Raw genomic sequence first — 18,071 nt, forward strand, 5'->3', positions numbered from 1 at the left:
TAGCCAACGAGATGTGGTTGCCAGCTGGCCAGGGTCCACTCACCTGTCCTCACAACCACAGAGGCGGGGGTCCCATCCACACCAGCTACATGGGCCCGCACATGCACCCTGTACTCAGTATCTGGCTCTAGCCCATCCAGCTCAGCCACCGTGGCCTCTCCAGAAACCAACTGGGATTTCTCTGGGCCTGGCAATGGGAATGGAGGCAGCTTCAGGGCTAGGCAGACTCTGCCCCCCCAAAGCCCCACCTGGACCCCTAATAAGCCCCCAGTTTGCATTCTACCCAGACCTGCCCCCCATGGCCTTCTAGTCTCCTCCAAAACCCCTGGTCCCCACCATGTCCTGAATGCCAGGAAACCCTGTATCCTGTGGCACCAGGAACCCTGTTCCAGGCGATGGTGACAGATGAGCTGCTGGTCTGCGTCACATGGACAGTCCTCACTGGGCCCAGTGGGTCTGCAGGGAGAGGCAATGGAGAGTCTAATGGAGGAGGCAGTAGAGGGTCTGATGGGGAAGGATTAGAGAACCATCTAATAGAAGACTATAGAAGTCTAAAAGGAGACAGGGATCTGATGGGGAAGGTAGTGAAAGGGCCAGATGGGGGAAGAAGGGGCGTTCTGACAGAGGAGATAGTGGGAATCTGAGTGAGGCAGGTGACAGGAATCAGAGAGAAGAGGGTCTGATAGAGAAGATAATAGGGTTCTGATGGAGGTATGAGGAGGCAGTGAGGGAGTCTGTCAGAGAAAAGTGTAAGCATAAGTCTAAGAGGAGAGTCAAGTGGAGCAGAAAAGGCAGTTGGAACCTGAGAGATGAGGTGGTGGAAATCTGAGGGCAAAGAGAGGAAAGTGGGATCTTTGAGGAGAGGCAGAGGAATCTGAAGAAGGTAGGGGCTTAAGAGAGGCAAAGGAGGCCAAAGGAGAAAGCAGGACTCTGAGGGAGAAGGCGTGGGAATCTGAAGAGGGAGACTGTTGTGGGGCAAAGTGAGAGTCTGAGAGGAAAGGCATAGGGGTCTAAAGGGCCACTGGAGAAAGCCAGCCAAGAAGCTGGGTCAGACCCTGACCGGTTTGAGCCACGATGACCACAGGGGGACTCTCCTCTCTCCCTCTCAGTGCTGACACAGCCACCTGGTAGGAGGTTCCAGGCTTTAGCCCCAGGATATCTGTGGCTGTGGATTCTGGGGGCAATGTCTGGCTGGACTCCGGACCTAGTGTCAGAGAGAAGTGTTGACATGGCTCTTGCCTGCCCCCTCAATGCCCCATATCCTAATTGTTCCTCCCTATAGCCCTCCCACACACAGCCCACACTGACCACCGTCTGTCCTCCAGCTAATCCGAAATCCACTGGCTCCAGGAACAGGTCCCCAGGCCACCCTCACCCGTGTTGCATCTGAGGCCACCACTCGTAGCCCTGGGATGGCAAGTGGGGCTTCCAGTTCTAAGGGTTAAAGATAGAGGTCAGGGGTCAAGACCAGGACTGGAGTGAGACAGTCAGCTCTCCCCCCCCCCCAACAGCCCTCCTGCAGTGCTCACCCCGGCGGACAGTGAGGATGCTAGCACCACCCTCGCGGGTACCCGCTCGAGCAGACACCCGCACAGTGTAGCTTAGTCCGGCCCGAACATCATCCAAGTCAAAGGCTGTCTGACTTCCAGGAAGCACCAGGGTCCTTTCAACCCCTAAGAGAAAAGGCAGGGTAGGTTGGCAGTGAGACATAGGGATATGGGATAACAGCGGTCAGTGATGGACAATGACACAGGATAATGGACCAGGGATGAATGCAGACACAGGAGGACAGGGGTCAGTGGACAGGGACATGGAATGTAGGATGAGAGAAGTCAGTGGACCATAATGTGAATTGACAGGTCATCGATAGACAGTGATGTGGGTGACAGGGGCAAGTCCCAGGTGGGGACAGGGGGTGAGAGATGAGCGTGGGCAGTGGTTCCAGATAGGGTAACCAAAGGGCAGGAACTGAGCTTGCCTTGTGCAGACAGGGATGGGGGGGCAGTGAGTACAGACAGACCCAGGTGAGAAGATGGGCTGAGGCAGGGCCAGAAGCAGGCAGCCTCTGTGGCAGACCTGGGCTCATTGCCTCCTTGGGCGATAGATAGACAAGGAGACAGAAGGGGGCTGTAGAAACCCAGGAATGGAAAGAGATGGGGTGAAGGTGTGGTCAAACCCCAAGAGCTGGATCTTTAATGTGTGTATGGGTGTGGCTGTGTCTATCTCACCCTGGGTGCTGCGCACAGTGATGCGGTACTCGGTGGCCCCGGGAACTGGGCTCCAGGACACTCGCACTCGCTGCCCAGGCAGCTCGGTTGCCTGCAGGTCTGTCACAGGGCCCACGGGCAGCTCTGGCCCTGTGGGGGAGCACAGCATGAAAGGCTGTCCCAGGGCCCCCGTCCCTTCCCCTGTCACTTGGCCAGGCCCACAGAGCCCTCACCAGTGGGGACCACAGTTGCAGGTGTGGCCACCTCGCGGCCCTCCAGCAGGGTGTAGAGCGTGAGGCGGTACTCAGTGCCCGGTTGCAGCCCATCCAGCTGGTAGCGGGTCACGTCAGAGGGCAGCACCACCTTCTGTGGCACCCCCAAGCCTGCAAGATGGCAGGGTCAGACCAGCTGAAGCCAAGCCCAACCCTGCCTGCCCACCTCTCTCCCCTGCACTGACCACTCTCACGCCGCCATTCCAGCCGGTAGCCACGGGCCTCAGGCACCAAGTTCCAGGAAACGAGAATGGATGTGGGGCCCAGGATGACCGGGCGCAGGGTCTGTTCAACAGAAGCGTCTGCCCAGGGCACACAGGATGTCAGTAGCCACTGTACACTGCCTGCCTGCCCACCCGGCCTGAAGAAAGCACCCAGCCTTCTCACCAGTGCGGGCAGTCAGGGAGGAAGCAGACCCGATGCTCCGGCCAAGCAGGCTGCTCACAGTCACCTCGTAGTCTGTGCCAGGCTCTAGGTCACGTAGCAACACTGACCCCTGCCCAGGGCCCAGCTCCTGCTGCTGTGTGACACCGCCTGCACGGGGGGTACGGAAGGGGGGTGGTTGGTGTGTCTTGCAGACTCAGAACCCTACAATCGTGTCTGAGGTACAGGGAAGGCCCTCAGTCTACACTCCTCACTCACCACTGAGGACCCGCCATGTCACACGGTAGCCAGTGGCACCTGGTACGCTCCGCCAAGCCACCAGGAGGCTGTGGGTTGTGGTATTCTGGATGGTCAGTTCCGGCCCCTCCAGGGCAGCTGGGAGAAGGTGCAGCAGGGGTTAGCACAGTGGAGTGGGGAGGGGTTAGGGGATGGTTAGGTGATGGGGTGAGAGGTTAGCAGAATCACTCACTGGTCCGAGCTGTCCCGCTCACAGCCTCCCCAATGCTATTGGCGTAGAGGGCTACCACAGTCACTTGGTACTCGGTCAGTGGCCGGAGACCCTGCAGCTGTGTGCTGGTCTCACCTGCTGGGACGCTCACCTGCCCAGGGTCAGAGGTCACTTTACCTTGCCCAGCTAAATCCCAAGCCCTCCACACACCACCCCTGACATCCTTACCTCCCGCCGCTCGCTTGGCAGTGGCTGTCCCAGCCCTGTCAGAGGAGTGTACTGGACCTTGTAGCCGGTCACTGGGCCACTAGCCGCTGTCCACTGTACTCTCAAGGACTGACTGCCTGCTTCAGACAGCACCAGGTCTCGTGGACCAGAGGTCAAGTCATCAGCTGGGAAGGGGGGGGTAGTCAGGCAATCAGGCAAGAGGATCAGGGGTCAGAAGTAAAGTAGAACTGGGGTCCAGGGTCAGGAACACATGGGATAGGGTCAGCACTGACAGGGCAGGACCAGAGGGTGGTACCCCTGCCCAGTGTCAGGAGCGCCTGGGATTGATGTCAGCACTGCCAGGTTGGGGTGGGGTCAGAGGTCCAGGTCAGGGCACAGGTGTGGGCAGGAGCTCACCAGGCAGGGTCACAGGCACGCCACCAGCTGTGGTACACACTCTCCGGGAAACAAGGGGCAGCAGTGTCCTCAGGATACTGAAGTCGTTGACGAAGAAGAAGAAATCACTGGTGGGCTGTGAGGCAACTCGCTTCAGCTCCTCGGGGTCGGCATTCTTGATTCCTGAGGTGAGGCCCAGTCAGAGCTTGGCAGCTCACATGCCCTCCGACAGGCCCTTCCGCAGCCCACTTGTCACCTCAGCAGGGTACTCACCCACAGCAAACAGCTTGACGCCCTGCCCCTTGAGCCGCTGGGCAGCTGTGTCCACCAGGTCCTGGGACTTCCCATCTGTGATGAGGATGCAGACCTGGGGCAGGGGTGGGGCAGGGCAATACATCAGTGTGCCTCAGATGGCTAATGTAGGGGGCGTGGTAGAGTGAGAGATCACCTTGGGGACCCCTGGGCGGGCCAGCTGAGGCAGGAAGACATGGTCGGCCACATGGAGAATTGCAGCCCCTGTGCGCGTGTTGCCACCCTTGTAGCTGAGCTCACGAATGGCTCGGATCACATCACCCCCTGAGCCAAGTGCATCGAGGCCAAACTCTGTCCTGCACAGGGGAGGGAAGGTGGCGACAGGCTAGGGGCCAGGACCTTTTCGGGCCCCCGCCTCGCCCTGGGGTGAGGTCTGTGAATATCATGTCCCTTTGAGGGTCCTCTTGCTGCTGTGACTCCTGCTCTCCACCTCTGAAGCCGTTAACAAACTCCTCGGGTACCCTCTGTGTCCGGCTTGTGGCTGGAGCCCTTGGGGCTCCCTGTGTTGGGGAGCAGGATGTCTGCTTAATTAGGGAATTGTGGGAGGAAGGGTCCAGTTGTAGGGAGGTGGATCTTGGCCAGACAGGGAGGCCCTGTGGGAGGGGAGAGGCCGAAGGCATCGGGAGGCTGCAACATGGAGAGTCCAAGAGGCAGGGGCATCTGAGGCCCCTGGGTTCCCCATCTCTAGATCAGAAAACTCAGCCCTGTCGTTGGCAGGACACTAGCCTGAGAGTGTCTCAGGTGTGAGTACTCTACCTCAGAGATCCCTGCCTCTGTCTCCAGAGGAGGTCCTGGCTGAGGGGAGAGGGGTCTTGGGGTTCTCCAAAGCCTGGCCTAGGGGTTCTGGGCTCTCTGCTCCTGTGGGGGAAGAATCCTGGTGAGATCTCCGAGTCCCCACCTCCAGGGGCCCCCACTCACCGTGGATCATCACTGTACTGCACAGCAGCGAAGCGCACACCCTGTGCACTGGCCGCTCCAGAGAAGGGCCACACCAATCCCTCCAGGAAACCTCGCACTTCACGGAAGTTGCCACGGCCGATGGATGAAGAGCCGTCAAGTAGGAACACGATGTCAGCAGCATAAAGGCGTGTGCAGGTCACTAGGGCAGGGAGGAGCCATCACGCTCTCTTCTTGGAGCCCACCCACCCCTCCTTGTGCTGTGGTCCCTTGACACTGGGGGCTGGGGAGGATGCAGTAGGCCTCATCGGGAAGCAAACCGGCCCAGGCCGGCTGGGGCCTGGGAACCTGGGAAGGGAGGGACAGAGGGGCCCAGAGCAGAGTCTCCAGGAGGATTGGTGTGTGCAGAGAAGGAAGCGCACGGATGTGGATCTGGGACTGAGGTTGGCCTCAGGGGGCCGAGTGGAGTGACAAAGAGTAGGTGACCCAGCCGCATTTGGGGAGCAGAGTTTGAGACCCAATAGGATAGGATGCAGTCTGGGAGACCCAGCAGGGGTGGCGCAGGGTTTGGGGAGTCTGAGGAGGGATGCGGGCAGGGTCGTGGAGGTGGGTAGGGGGGCCAGATGAAGGCCACAGGTGACAGGGCGCAGCGCCCAGGATGGAGTCCTTCTCGGCAGTGCCCACCTCTCTCCCTCTGCTGGGCCCGCACTCGGAGCGCCCCTGCCAGGATCCCGGCGCAGAGCGCGGCCACCAGGAGCGGCAGCCTCATCCTGGGTGGGGGAGACAGTCAGCCAGGCCCCCGCAGCTGTGGCGGGTCCCAGCCCAGCCCACCCCGACCCCCAGTCCCGGTCTTGCCTGCCCGTCCACCGGCTCCCGCCGCCAGCCGTTGCCGCCGTCCCGCCGCCACAGCGGAGAAAAGTCCCTGATTCGGGGGGCGGAGCTACGGGCGGGGTCCCTGGCGGCCCGCCCCCCACCCCGCGTCCCAAAGGCCACCGCCCCCACCACCCCAGCCCGGGGAAGATGATTTGACTCCATTTGAGGGTAAAGCCCCCCACCTCCTGTGGCTTCCAGGACTCCCCCCAGAAGGTTCTTGTCGGGAAGACCACTCCAACCTTCTCCGGGGTCAGAAGTTTTGTGTGCTTTAAGGTCAGAGGGACTAGTGACGAGACAGCTGGAGGCTGGAATTCAGATAGGTTCCTGGGGACAGAGGAGACAGCGGGATGCTGGTGGGGGGAGGCTGCAGCTGGAGATGACTCACCCCCCACCCTATGGGGGTGCCCAGACAAGCCTTCAGGCCATGAGTCCCGCCGGCCACTCCTGTGATTCAGCCATGCCTCTGTCTGTTGGATCTCCTGTGCCCCACCCCAATCCCCTTGACAGCTGGAGCACCCCCCAGCAAATGAGGGGCTCTGGGCTCTTCCCTGGGAAACCAAGGCACCACTGGAAAATACCCACCCCACCCCACCTTGGGAAGGGGAAGCCAGGAGAGAATCTGTGTCATGCATATGCATACGTGTCTACCCCAGTACTCCGTACCCCCTACCATGCCCTGAACCAGTCCCAGGCAGATGCCATCCAGCTGTGCCTGCAGGGAAGGGGGGGTTGTCCATATGTGCAGGGTGGGACCACCCACAGTGACAGCTCATCTCTCAGGAATCCACTCTTTCCTGCCTACATCCTCACTGGTGGCCCTGTCCTGCTCCAAGTCCCCCTATTCGTCCTCATTCTGGTGTGGCAGTCTCCTTCACCCTATTGTTCTTGAAGACCCCCTTCTTCCCATCATCCCCACCAGACCCAGAGGTCACCACCAGCCTCCTTCCTTCCCTCACTGCTCTTAGGGTCCACCTGTGGCTGCCACCCTCATAACTACCCTTGCCCCCACTGCTCTCCCCTTAACCAGCTTGACTCCCCACCCATTTCCCTCAACTGGCTTTTGTGACTGTAGACAGTTGCCTTTAATACATCTCCAGGTCATGAGTGCTGTACTGAGGAGGTGAGTCTGGGTGTGCGTCACAGAGAGTGACATCAAGGCAGAGATGTTCCCAGGAACAGCAGGCCCTGGTTTTTGTTTATTTGTTTTCCTGCTAGTCCTAGATAATCCTGAGAAGCCCAGAAAGTATGTCTACACTCACCACTGCCACCAAGTCCTTTCCAACATGCCTGGCCCCAGGCCACTCCTGGGGATCAACAAGCTGAGTGGGGAGAGATGGGGACAGCACTTCTTCATCTTCCCTGGGCCTTCCAGGCTGGGGGTCTCCAGTATGGCCAGGGCTGGAGGCAATGAAGACCATCCGTGTTCTGTTTTACTATTGCCCAGATGGCTGGAGCTACAGAATGATCTTTTATCAGTGATCCTTCTCCCTATCGTAGGATACAGTGCTGTGACCCATGGGGCCCAGAACTTTTTCCAAGGTCATGGTCCTCTTAGCCACATCCCAAGACCCCTACCACTTAAAGCTGAGAGAACAGCAGACACAATCTCCCTACAGAGGCAGTCCCTGCCCACAAGACCCTCACCTCTTCTTGTACAGTAGAGGTTAGAGATGCCAGATATAGAATGGTCCTATGCACATGTGGCAGTCCAGCCTTTAGGGGTGACTGGACATCCTGCTGAGAGGGTATCAGAACCATGATGTGCCCCTAAGAGGAAAGGCTGTCTGCAGTGTGGGGGTCACTCAAAGGGTGCTGGGAGAGGCTATTGGACAGGTTCAAACAGTTGGGGAGGAGTATGAGACTGGAGCCTCCATTAGGCTACGAGCAGGTGTGTGACCCTCTGAGGCCTCTCGCAGCATACTGGGCCTGGAGAATACCAAATCTTGACCTTAAGTTTGAGTTCCTGGAAGATGGGATTGATTTCTAAGCCCAGGCAATCTCTCACCAAAAGTATGGCCAAAGCTAGGAAGGTAATCTTCCAAACTACCCCTCTTTGGGGTACCCCAGCTCTGCTGGGGCTGCTATCCAGCTTGTATCCTCTGCAGCTCGCTCCAGCTCCGCCTACAGCTGTGACCTCTGCTCTGCTATAGCACAGCTTACTGGGATGCCACAGAAATCCAGCCTGAGAGTCCCCATGCTAAATCTCAGGCTGACCAAGTCACTTCTCTTCCCAGTAACTCCCAAAATACCTCCCTGAAAATGTCTCCAGAGCAAAGATCAAAATCCCTGGCTTGGTTACACAAGGTCTATTGGGACCAGATCATTTCCAGAGCTTGGGTTCTCTCGTGTGCCCGGGACACCCAGAGCCAAGATTTGGCATTCTCCGGGCCCAGTGTGCTGCACCTATAAATACCCGGAATGAGCCTGTTGGGATTCCGCACAGTGCAGCAGTTTCTCTCAAACTGATCACAAAGTAGAATGACCTGGGTCATCCAGCTCTGGGTTCTAGAAGGCACTTGATCATTATTTCTTGACTGACAACTGGTGTCAATGAAGAGGTGAGGGAAAGACACTGGGGTAGGGCAGGAGTGATTCAAGGGTTGTTTGAGCCACTGTAAGGCTGGGGTGCTGGGTGACTTTGAAGAGCCTGCTTCTCAATGACCTTTGTCCCAGGACTCTGGTCCCGACTGCCAGCGGCACTTCTGCTAAGAAAATCAGGCCCCTCACTTCCACTTCCTTCCTGGGCTCCCAGGGAATCTGACTGCAGAAGGGCTGGAAACAAGAAGGGTCTACCTGCTGACCTGCCTTGTGGGCCCAGGGCCTGAAGGGGGACTAGGCAGCAGAGAGCTCCACCAGGTCCTGGCTGCCTCAGGTAGATGGGAAGGGGATCATCAGGCCAGCAGCTCAGGACTTGCCTGGGACAGATCTAGTCAAGGGAGGGGGCTCAGGCCCCACTGAGCTCAGGGCTATTCTCGGAGCCTGAGTCAGCAGCAAATCGAGGCAAAGGATTCTTGCCCTGCCTGTCCAGGCAATAGTTAGAAATCAGATGGGAACACTATGCCCCAGGCTATCCTCCTCCCAGGATCCAGAGTAAACATATGAAGGAGGCTTCCTCAGGGACACTCCTTGGCCCTCCTGGCCTGTCCAGGGGACCAGGAACTGCCAGAAGGCAATTGCACAGGGCCCACACCAAGGGCTTCCTTCCTGGCTTCTGAGTTCCCAGGCTGGAACCTCTACCAGGGCAAAAACATGGGTTCCCACACCCTACTCTTGGGACAGACTAGCGAGGAGCATCCCCCACATGGCTAAATGGAAACATCTGGCTTCAGCTCCCTGCAGGCATCAAAGGCTTCCGGCCTCCATACTGCGGCCCCCACGCTTGCCCCTGGCTGGGGATACAACAGCCTGTGGAAGGCAGAAGGATCAGGGGCATATAGAACCTAAGAGAAGTCCCTGTTCCCCCATCCACTGCCCAGTGGACTCCATGGTAATGCCAAGAGGACAACACAGTTCTCAACAGAGGACTTTATTGGAGGTAAGGTAATCTGCACACAGGTCTGAAGAGCCGAGGTGGCATGTTTGTGGTGGGGAGGAGGGACCATGAACCCTGGCCCAGCCCTCTTGCCGGTACAGCCTTCTTGCCTAGAAACGCAGCCAGAACATGCCGCTACGGATCCGGTTGTAGTCTGGGAGCTGCTCAATGGGGCCTGTGGGGATAGGGTGGGGCGTCAGGGTGGGGTACCTGGCCTGTACAGGGACACCTGGCCCTGCGCCGCACCCGATTCAGAGCTGCCCAGAGCAGCACAAGACAGGCTTTCAGTGGAAAAAGGGAAGAGAACATTCCCCCAGGGGTGCTGAGCCTGTCACTTCATGCTCTTGAAGCCCCACCCCCCACACAGAGGTGTCCGTTACCTGGCGGGTGTGGGGTATTGATAGAGGTACCTTGGCAGGGAGTCAGGGAGCTGCTGGGACAGGTTTTCTGAGCAAGAACTCCCTGGCAGCCAGGCTAGTGGGCAGAGCCTCTCGGGGGCCTCAGTTTGCTGCTGCCAGCATAGGCTAGGGGGTGGGGGAACAGAGGCAGAAGGGGAGGCCAAGAGGAGGCCTGAGGAGGAGGACTAAGAACAGGCCCTCTAGGCTACTCACCCAATCCAGCCACTGCCGGACACTGGTCATAGAAGTACTTGGAGCAGACCTCACGCACCACACTGGCATCCACTTCCTGCAGGGTGAAGTAGAGAGCACACTGACAGGCAGGCTCCTGGGACCACCTCAGCAGGTCAACATCACCCAGCCAGCCCTGATCTTCTATATGAACCAAGGAGCTGCCCTTCACCCAAAGGGAAAAGGCAGCAGGCCCCACCCATCCCCTCAGCCATCGGTGCTTCTGCCCTGCCCTCCAATAATGCCACCCGTGGGTGACGCTGCCTAAGACACCAGAGATGCCTACGGGAGCAGTTTGCACAGTGCACTGTCAGGCCTGAACTCCCCGCCCTTTAGAAGTCTGCCAGGTCAAGACTCCAGAACCTCCCCCAGGGGCCCACATTACCGCAATCCGGCTTTCCCACTCAGCCAGGGGAATGCGCCGGCCATAGGTCAGGAGACTGCGTCCAATGTCCTCACACACAGGAGTGGTGCCTGCAAGGGTCAGGGGAGGGTTACCGGTCCACCCAGTCCAGTCCTGGACCACCGGTACTCACTGAGCCTCCAGCTCTAGGCTGACACCTGGACCATGGTTTGACCCCAGACCTCAACCCCCACTTCTACAGTCACTTGCCACTGTAACAATGGGTTGTTGCTGACCTGGCCCACTGGCACTCGTACTGGACACACCACACCCCTGGGAGTGAGAGTGGGGATATGGCATGGCCTTCAGAGTTTTCCTTTCCCAATTTGGTTGGGAACGTGGCTATACTGGGGCTGTCCCTGCCAGGATGCGCTCCACACCCTCCTCACAGGGCTGCACAACTCACCATCCAGATGAGACACCAGTGCATTTCTGAGGATGTTTTTGCCCCGGAGCACCTCACTTTCTGTGGCACTGGTGCACAGGCGCATCCTGAAATGGGCAGGGGACAGGGTGGTCATCCCGAGAGATGATGCGGGATCCTACTCACCCCTGCTTAAAGGCCCTTCCTGCACCCCATAGTACTGGGCTGCCACTTACCACTGGCCTTGCAGGAAGAACATCATGTCATCAATGTTCATGCGATCGCAGACAAAGTGTGCGCCCAGCAACCCAGTCTCTGCGTAACAGATGTTGAAGGTCTGGAAACTCTGGCACAGCTTCTTGGCCACAGAGACAGCAGCCAGTGGGCTGGACAGGTGCTGCCAGGGGCAAGGATTGTCAGCATTCACCCTCCTGTTGATGGTTCACACCCTGAACCCCAAGGTACAGGAGCCCACAGCCCTGGTACCCTCTGTACCTTGAAGGCAAGGTCCCATGCTCGCCCCGGTGCTTACCGTGCTGCCACCATAAGTGCAGTCATAGTGGCCAATGATGGCATTGGCCACTTGGAGGGCCACATTGTCTGGGTTGGCCCAGCCAGGCCCTTCTACTGCAATAGCTACATGGGCCAAGGGCAGAGCATCATCGCGGTGGCGGATCTGAAAAAGGACACGGCATGACTGAGAGAGGCAGAACATCCAGAGACCAGAAAAGGTACCAGCTGTGGGTGAAGCACGCACATGTGTGTGAACACCTGTGCTTGTGACACAACAGCCACAAGACCCGCTTCCAACTCCCGAGGCTCCTCTGAAGTCATGAAGACAACCAGGTACGTGAGGGCCCATCAAGAGGCTTGGGCTAAGAACACCGCCCCAGCCCACAAGGCAGCCCACCTCGCTGCCCGTGAAGCGGCATGGAGCCAGAGTGGGCACAGTGTCCTCTGTGTATGTCTCAGAAACGCTGCTGAAGTGCTTCTGGGCGAGGTCCAGCAGCTGCCGGTGCTCCACCCCTGCCAAAATAGACAGCACTGTTACTGGCCAGGTAGGGTCCAAGGCACAGGGTCAGGGGACCCCACATCCTATCTCAGTGGGAGACAGAAGGAGAACATGACATCGGGACAGGGTGAGGGAAGAGTCCCCTGTAGGCAGACTCTGCCTCAAGAGGTAGGGCAGGCACCTGACGGTCAAAGAGTGCCCATGACCTCATCCCCAGGGAAGCAGTAGCATGCTGGGCTTGCAGATGGGTCTCTATGTGATCCGTTCACCCCCACATTAAGGACAAGACGGGGGTACCCCGGGCACAAGGCCCTGCTTCATCACTCTGACCCTTCAAGAGGATCCTGGCTGCTACCCTGTAGAGGTGGCAAATGAGAGGGCACAGAGGTGCTACCATAGGGCTGTGACTCATTCTGAGGACATTCACAAATAACGTTGTGACCTCAGTCCCTCAGGACACTGCAGGACGGACCTCCCACCCTCACCCTTACAAGAGGAGGTCTCTGCCACTCTAGCATCTTGATCCGTCTGCATGTGCTCCGGCCCCCACACAACAGCCAAGCATCAGGCCATGACACTGCCCTGCCCCACCACTCAGGGTCCCAGCTCCCACCTGACTGATTCCCCCAATCCTTTAGACTTTGGTTCCCACAGCATATACTTCAAAAGCACCCCTGAACCTCCAACTCTGCACTTCCTGGTCTGTCATCAAATATGCACTGTCACACCCCAGTGCCTGGCTGCCCACTAGCAAGGCTGCAAGGAACACCCTGAGGGCCTATATCCCCCATCAGCCTGCTAACTAGGTCTTTTAGGGAACAGGTGGGGCTGAGAAAGGCCTGTACTAATGAGAGGGAGCAGCATCCCTATGTGGCGGGTCCCAAAGATGGGTGGCAGTCACTCCCCTAAAGGACAGAATAGGAACAGGGTCCCCAGGAATGGAAGATTTCCTATGGTCAGAACCAGGAGACCTGGGCCCTGGTAACCAAGGCTGGTTCCCACCCACCCATCACCACAGGGCTTCAGTGAGCCCAGTACTCACCTCCAGCTGCTGCTAGCACCATGCGAGGGGCCTTGTAATGCCTGCTGAGGTACTCGGTCAGGTCTGCACGAGATAGTTTCCTGAAAGACATACAGCCAATGGCTCAACGCCTCTCCCAAATCACAGTGATCTGGGTCTCACAAAACAGCTGAGGAGACAGACGAGAAGACAGGACTTCTCCAGGGAGCAAGCCCTAGCAGACCCCTTGATCCCATTTCCCATCTCTGCCACCCAGCTTGCCAGGGTCCCCACCACATGTCTGCCCTCATGACAGTGCTTTCTCTCCAAGGGAGGTGTCAGGATCCCCACCAGAGGACAAGACCCCCAATGCTCTCTCCCTCAGGTGGTCAGGACACATAAAACCCTACAAGGAAGCCCACAATCTGAGTAAAGACCACACAGGTCTTCAAAAAGAACCCCAGGGACCATGTGGCAACAGAGATGTTTCCAATTGTGCAAATTAATATAATAGCACAGGCCAACTAAAACAAACTCATGTGGATGGGGCTTGAGCATGTTCGGCAGAGGTCCGGCCAACCCTCACCTGACATTCCCACTGGGCCCCTCCACAGCCTGGGCTAGAGGTGTGCCCTGGAATGCTGTGGCATGCAGGTAGTCAAAGACCACATCCCGCATGCACGCATCGTTCTCCTGCAGCTCCTGTAGAATCACATCACGCTCCTTCTCGATCTGGGAGTCTTCTAGGCTGCAGTTCTGCACAATGTCAGCCAGGAGCTCCACAGCTAGATGCAAGAAGGGCAGGTTTAGGCACCAGGTGGCTACAGCAGGCCAGTAACAGCACAACCCCCCCCCCTCCCCGGCCCCCCAGGCCTGGCATGCCTGCTTGCCCTGCTACAAGAGTATACTGTCAGGGTAACCCCATTCTTCAGCCAGGCCAAGCTCCTGGGGGCCTGTCCTCTGTACCCCTAAGTCCTATCATCCTGTCCCTGCCTCCTCCTCCAGGCTTTACCTTTTGGTAGGTCCTTGGAGAGCGCCTTGATATAGTAAGCAGTGTGCTCCCGGGTGCTATAGGCATTGAGATGGGCCCCCATGCTCTCCACCTCCTTCTCCAAGGCATTGCCAGGTCGATTCTTTGTTCCCTTGAGCCAGACAGCAAAAGGACCAATCAGGAGCCACATGGGAACTCAGGACCCCTATCTTCAAAGGCTAAAGTCTCAGCAGGATCACTAGTCCACAGGCACATCCTTTAGCAAAGATGATGGGAATATAGGGCCTACAATCCATACTCACCAAGTGCCAAGCAGGGCGACACAGTATCATAGGCTAACAAAATGAAGACAGCCAGGGGCCAAGAAAGGCATAGCCAGTACAAGTATTGCCTGAAATCCAGAGCCCCATAGCAGCCTGACCTTCCCAGCATTCTCTGTCACCTTGCTGACAGTCATGGTCAGGTTAGTACACATCAATGTTCAGCTGATGCTGCCATTACCCACTCTAACCCTAAGCCATTCATATTATTGTGTGTGTACTAGTGCAACATCTGTGGGACTCAACCCCAGCCCTGTACGCGTATGTGTGTGTGTGTCCACTGGCACACACATCCATTTTGAGATCTGCACACACATCTGTGATGTTGCTGCTGGCTAGGCTATCTACATGGTCCTGCTCCACGCCTCCACCCATCTATATCTCCTCCTCCATTTTTTTCATTCTTTTAAAAAAACAGACTTCATGACAACATGGGCTGGCTGAGGGGCTAAGGATGAAGACTATCTCCAACCTCAGGAAAGCTCAGTATTTACTTCTAGAAACAAAAGATGCCCAGGTATTCGGCCAGAGAGCATTTGACGAGAACGCTTGACAGCCCAAGTCTACGAGTTTGTTCAAATACATATCTTAACATCTATCTACGTGTTCCACACTTCCGCACCAATGCATGTGTATGACGCATGCCCAGCCTCTCTGGTGAGGAGTGGGGTCCTGCGTCTCCCTGGGTTTCTTTCAGGCGCTGGGGGCCTTGTGCCAGGGGCTGACCAGATATATATTCACTCAGGAGAGGCTAAGCCCACATGATTCCTTCCAGAAAGGCCAGCCAGAGATCGCCCCCCAGCTGAAGCCCAAAACTGAGGAAGCTGACTTTGTGAACCTACATCCTCCTCAGGAGGAACACCAGGCAGCCCCAACCCCAGGGGAGATGCAGGACTTCAAGAGCCTCACCTTGAAAGCCAGATGCTCCAGAAAGTAGCCTGCCCCATTGTTCTTCTCAGTCTCGTAACGGCTGCCAACATCAATCCACACCCCGACCTGGACAAGAAGCCATTAACAAAGGTAACACACAAACCACCCCAGCCCCCACTTACACCTTACCCTGGAAGACTCAGCAGAAGCCCCAGGTCGGGGCTCACAGTCCTAAGGTTGGGGGAGAGCTGTCTCAGTAGGACCCCATGTGCTTGGAGATACAGCTGTGCCCTGGGCACAGGCAGGGGCTCAAAGACATACCATGTCCCCTCTCCTTCCCACTCTATTTGTAGACTGGTTCCCAAGGAAGCTCTTAACTGTGCACACTCACCTAACCCCATTACCAATATGAAATTCTTATATTGTCTTGCTTTTCAGTTGACTTTTTTTTTTTCTAGGCAATTGACACATTGTTTGCAAACAACAACTTATTTTCTGCTTTCTAAAAATTATACCCTGCCTTTGTTCTGGTAATTTTGTCTTTCATCATTAAGGAAGACTACTGGTTTATTTATTTATTTATTTATTTATTTATTTTAATTTTTATTTATTTATTCATGAGAGACACAGAGAGGAAGAGGCAGAGACACAGGCAGAGGGAGAAGCAGGCTCCATGTAGGGAGCCCAACGTGGGACTCGATCCCGGGCCTCCAGGAATCAGGCCCTGGGCCGAAGGCGGTGCTAAACCGCCGGACCACGGGGGCTGCCCAGGCTATTGGTTTAGACACTGAACATTTTATCTTATTAAGCAAGGAGCCTTCATTCACAATTTTTTTTTTTAAGTTTTTAACCAGACTTGGATACTTAACACTGCCAAATGTCTCCTTGGCACCCAATGAGAGAATCTCATCATTACTTCAAGAGCCTCCTGGTGTGCCATGAAACACACACCACATCACTCATCACACACAAGTCACATAGATCTAGTCTTTTAATATTTGCTCACAGCTGATTTAAAATTTTCACATCCAGGGGATCCCTGGGTGGTGCAACGGTTTGGCGCCTGCCTTTGGCCCAGGGCACGATCCTGGAGACCCGGGATCGAGTCCCACGTCAGGCTCCCTGCATGGAGCCTGCTTCTCCCTCTGCCTGTGTCTCTGCCTCTCTCTCTCTCTCTCTGTGACTATCATAAATAAATAAATAAATAAAAATTAAAAAAAAAATAAAATAAAATTTTCACATCTACTTTCCTAAGAGATGTTGATAGGCATACAATATAACATAAATTCTTACGCTAATATCTATTTCACAACTAACATCTCAGAAGGAAAACTTAAATCTTACAACCCACGGTAGTCTTTGATTATCATAGACAGCATTCTTTATATGCCACTGGAACACAGTGGGTGCCCCTTACAATTAGAGCTTCTCAGAGTCCGTGAAATACAGCATTCTCTCACCAACTTTCTAAACAGGCTTTGGGTCAGTTTATATAAGAGCCACGTAATACAAAAGTTGCCCATGATTTTTTGCGGCATGCAGTAACAACTTAAAGCACATTATTTGTTCCTGGAAAACTATAAGAATTTACTAACAAGACCACTTATTGGTCTTATTGCACCCTGGCGTTTAGAGTGCAGAGAAGAGGATTACATCTTCAGAATCTTCTCATCTATTCATATATCTAACCAAGATTTCTTTTAAGTCAATTTGGGGGATTTGTATTTTTTTGGAAAATCAACCATTTCTTCGGAATTTTCAAATGCATTCCTTATGCAAACCCGTAAGTAGTCTAGCCAGGAGATTATGACTTTGGGCTGTGACTCTAGCAGTTACCTTATGTCTCTGAAACCCATTTTCCTCATCGTAAAATGAAAACAGGATCACTTCTCTCCTTTGAGGTGCTTAAGAATACGCTGGAAAAAAAAAACCTGGCCTCTGGCTTGGCAGGCATCATATACTAAATGTGTGCTAGTTATAGTGAGGAATGCCTCTAAGAAGTCAGGCCTAACTGGGGTCGGGATTAAGGCAGTACAGTCAATTCAGTGGTGAATAAGGAGTCTGACCCAAACCACAGAGGACTTGAGCCCAAGGTCACACCCTGACCTAGGAAAAGACGCCAGGCGCAGTAGGGAGGCGGCCTCCCGAGGGGAGCCCCGGCTCACCGTGCAGGTAGGCTGGGAGGACTGCTCGGAGGCCACTCGCAGCCCGTTGTCCAGCAGGCTGACCTGTGTCTCTGGCACGCTCTGGAGAGCTTGGGCGAAGGTGGCGGTGCTCCGCAAGGCAGGCGACCTCAGCAGGGACGACTGCTAAAAAGGGACGACCGCGATTGAGGACTGGGTTGCGGGATCTGACCTCGGCTCCCTGGCCAGCAGTGGGATCCCGGTCGCAGCCCCGCCCCCGCCCCGGCCCGCCGCAGGACGCCAATCCCCGCTCAGCGCCGTGACCTTCGCACGGCCCTGACCCCGGAACCTCCCCAATGGTGACCCTGCGCCGCTAAACAGTCCGCTCCCGTCCGCGTGCCGAAGCCCCGCGCTCCGCGGCTTTGTGCTCCCGCTGTCGCCTCACCGAGCGGCGGGTGCGCAGCAGCACCCTCGTCCCGGCGCCCGCCGCCCGGCAAACCGCGGAAGCCGCCATCTTCCAGCTCCAGTCGACGCTAGGTCGCGTCACGCAAGCGTAAAAGGGGACGCGACGGCGTCCGAGGCGCAGGCGCACTGCCGCAGCCGTGGCGCTCGGCCGCCTCCTGGCGGAGAGCAGCTTCTTCACGCGCCGTTGGTCTGTGGTCGTGCCCGCAGGTCGGCGGGTGCCCGCGTGCCTCAGCCCACCTGGCTGTGCGTGGCCAGTGCCAGTGCGTCCGCGGTACAGTCCGGCTTCCCCTTTCACTCGTGAGAGTCAAAGTGCCGATGTTCCTCACGCCTCGCGGGCGCCCCGAATCCACTGCGAGCTCGGAGCTG

At 56.5% G+C, this 18,071-nt stretch overlaps 2 protein-coding genes across 5 annotated transcripts in view; both read right to left on the reverse strand.

The window, feature by feature from the left end:
- The window catches only part of COL7A1 (collagen type VII alpha 1 chain), a 32,401-nt gene extending 26,148 nt beyond the window's left edge, over positions 1-6,253 (reverse strand). Inside the window, exons 1-19 of one of the 3 annotated variants that reach the window (XM_041764259.1) lie at positions 6,179-6,229; positions 5,979-6,045; positions 5,808-5,893; positions 5,145-5,325; positions 4,363-4,522; positions 4,188-4,281; positions 3,936-4,097; positions 3,540-3,703; positions 3,333-3,462; positions 3,122-3,238; positions 2,867-3,013; positions 2,665-2,781; positions 2,441-2,590; positions 2,229-2,357; positions 1,530-1,673; positions 1,309-1,434; positions 1,061-1,204; positions 337-456; positions 44-187 (exon numbers count right to left, since the gene is read on the reverse strand). In XM_041764259.1, coding sequence (XP_041620193.1) covers positions 44-187; positions 337-456; positions 1,061-1,204; positions 1,309-1,434; positions 1,530-1,673; positions 2,229-2,357; positions 2,441-2,590; positions 2,665-2,781; positions 2,867-3,013; positions 3,122-3,238; positions 3,333-3,462; positions 3,540-3,703; positions 3,936-4,097; positions 4,188-4,281; positions 4,363-4,522; positions 5,145-5,325; positions 5,808-5,892 — 2,314 coding nt within the window. In that variant the 5' untranslated portion in view covers position 5,893; positions 5,979-6,045; positions 6,179-6,229. Of the gene's footprint in view, positions 1-43; positions 188-336; positions 457-1,060; positions 1,205-1,308; positions 1,435-1,529; positions 1,674-2,228; positions 2,358-2,440; positions 2,591-2,664; positions 2,782-2,866; positions 3,014-3,121; positions 3,239-3,332; positions 3,463-3,539; positions 3,704-3,935; positions 4,098-4,187; positions 4,282-4,362; positions 4,523-5,144; positions 5,326-5,807; positions 5,894-5,978; positions 6,082-6,178 lie in introns of those variants that run through there. The other 2 variants (XR_005989103.1, XM_041764260.1) reach the window with 2 other exon arrangements.
- Positions 6,254-9,506: 3,253 nt separating this feature from the next.
- On the reverse strand, positions 9,507-17,844 carry LOC121496068 (cytochrome b-c1 complex subunit 1, mitochondrial). 2 transcript variants are annotated; one of them, XM_041764293.1, is made up of 13 exons: positions 17,686-17,844; positions 17,283-17,426; positions 15,157-15,243; positions 13,949-14,078; positions 13,523-13,721; positions 12,979-13,058; positions 11,835-11,950; positions 11,457-11,600; positions 11,161-11,321; positions 10,967-11,052; positions 10,543-10,631; positions 10,140-10,215; positions 9,507-9,703 (listed from the first exon to the last, which is right to left on the reverse strand). In XM_041764293.1, exons 1-13 carry the CDS (start codon positions 17,752-17,754, stop codon positions 9,639-9,641), a joined length of 1,446 nt encoding a protein of 481 aa, XP_041620227.1. In that variant the 5' UTR covers positions 17,755-17,844; the 3' UTR covers positions 9,507-9,638. The 2 variants fall into 2 exon arrangements, with proteins under 2 accessions (XP_041620227.1, XP_041620228.1); XM_041764294.1 differs by having other exon boundaries at positions 17,283-17,423; positions 17,686-17,830.
- Positions 17,845-18,071: the final 227 nt, after the last annotated feature.

Source organism: Vulpes lagopus, chromosome 7 (genome assembly GCF_018345385.1).
Source record: "Vulpes lagopus strain Blue_001 chromosome 7, ASM1834538v1, whole genome shotgun sequence".
Classification (NCBI taxonomy): domain Eukaryota; kingdom Metazoa; phylum Chordata; class Mammalia; order Carnivora; family Canidae; genus Vulpes; species Vulpes lagopus.

Excerpts from the sequence above, each read along its gene's own strand:
- LOC121496068 (XM_041764293.1), bottom strand. The coding sequence starts at position 17,754 with ATGGCGGCTTCCGCGGTTTGCCGGGCGGCGGGCGCCGGGACGAGGGTG. Across the intron at positions 11,053-11,160 it reads TTCTTCCTGCAAGGCCAGTG|GATGCGCCTGTGCACCAGTG; the intron begins GTAAGTGGCAGC and ends TGCCCATTTCAG. Across the intron at positions 10,216-10,542 it reads AGTGGGAAAGCCGGATTGCG|GAAGTGGATGCCAGTGTGGT; the intron begins GTAATGTGGGCC and ends TTCACCCTGCAG.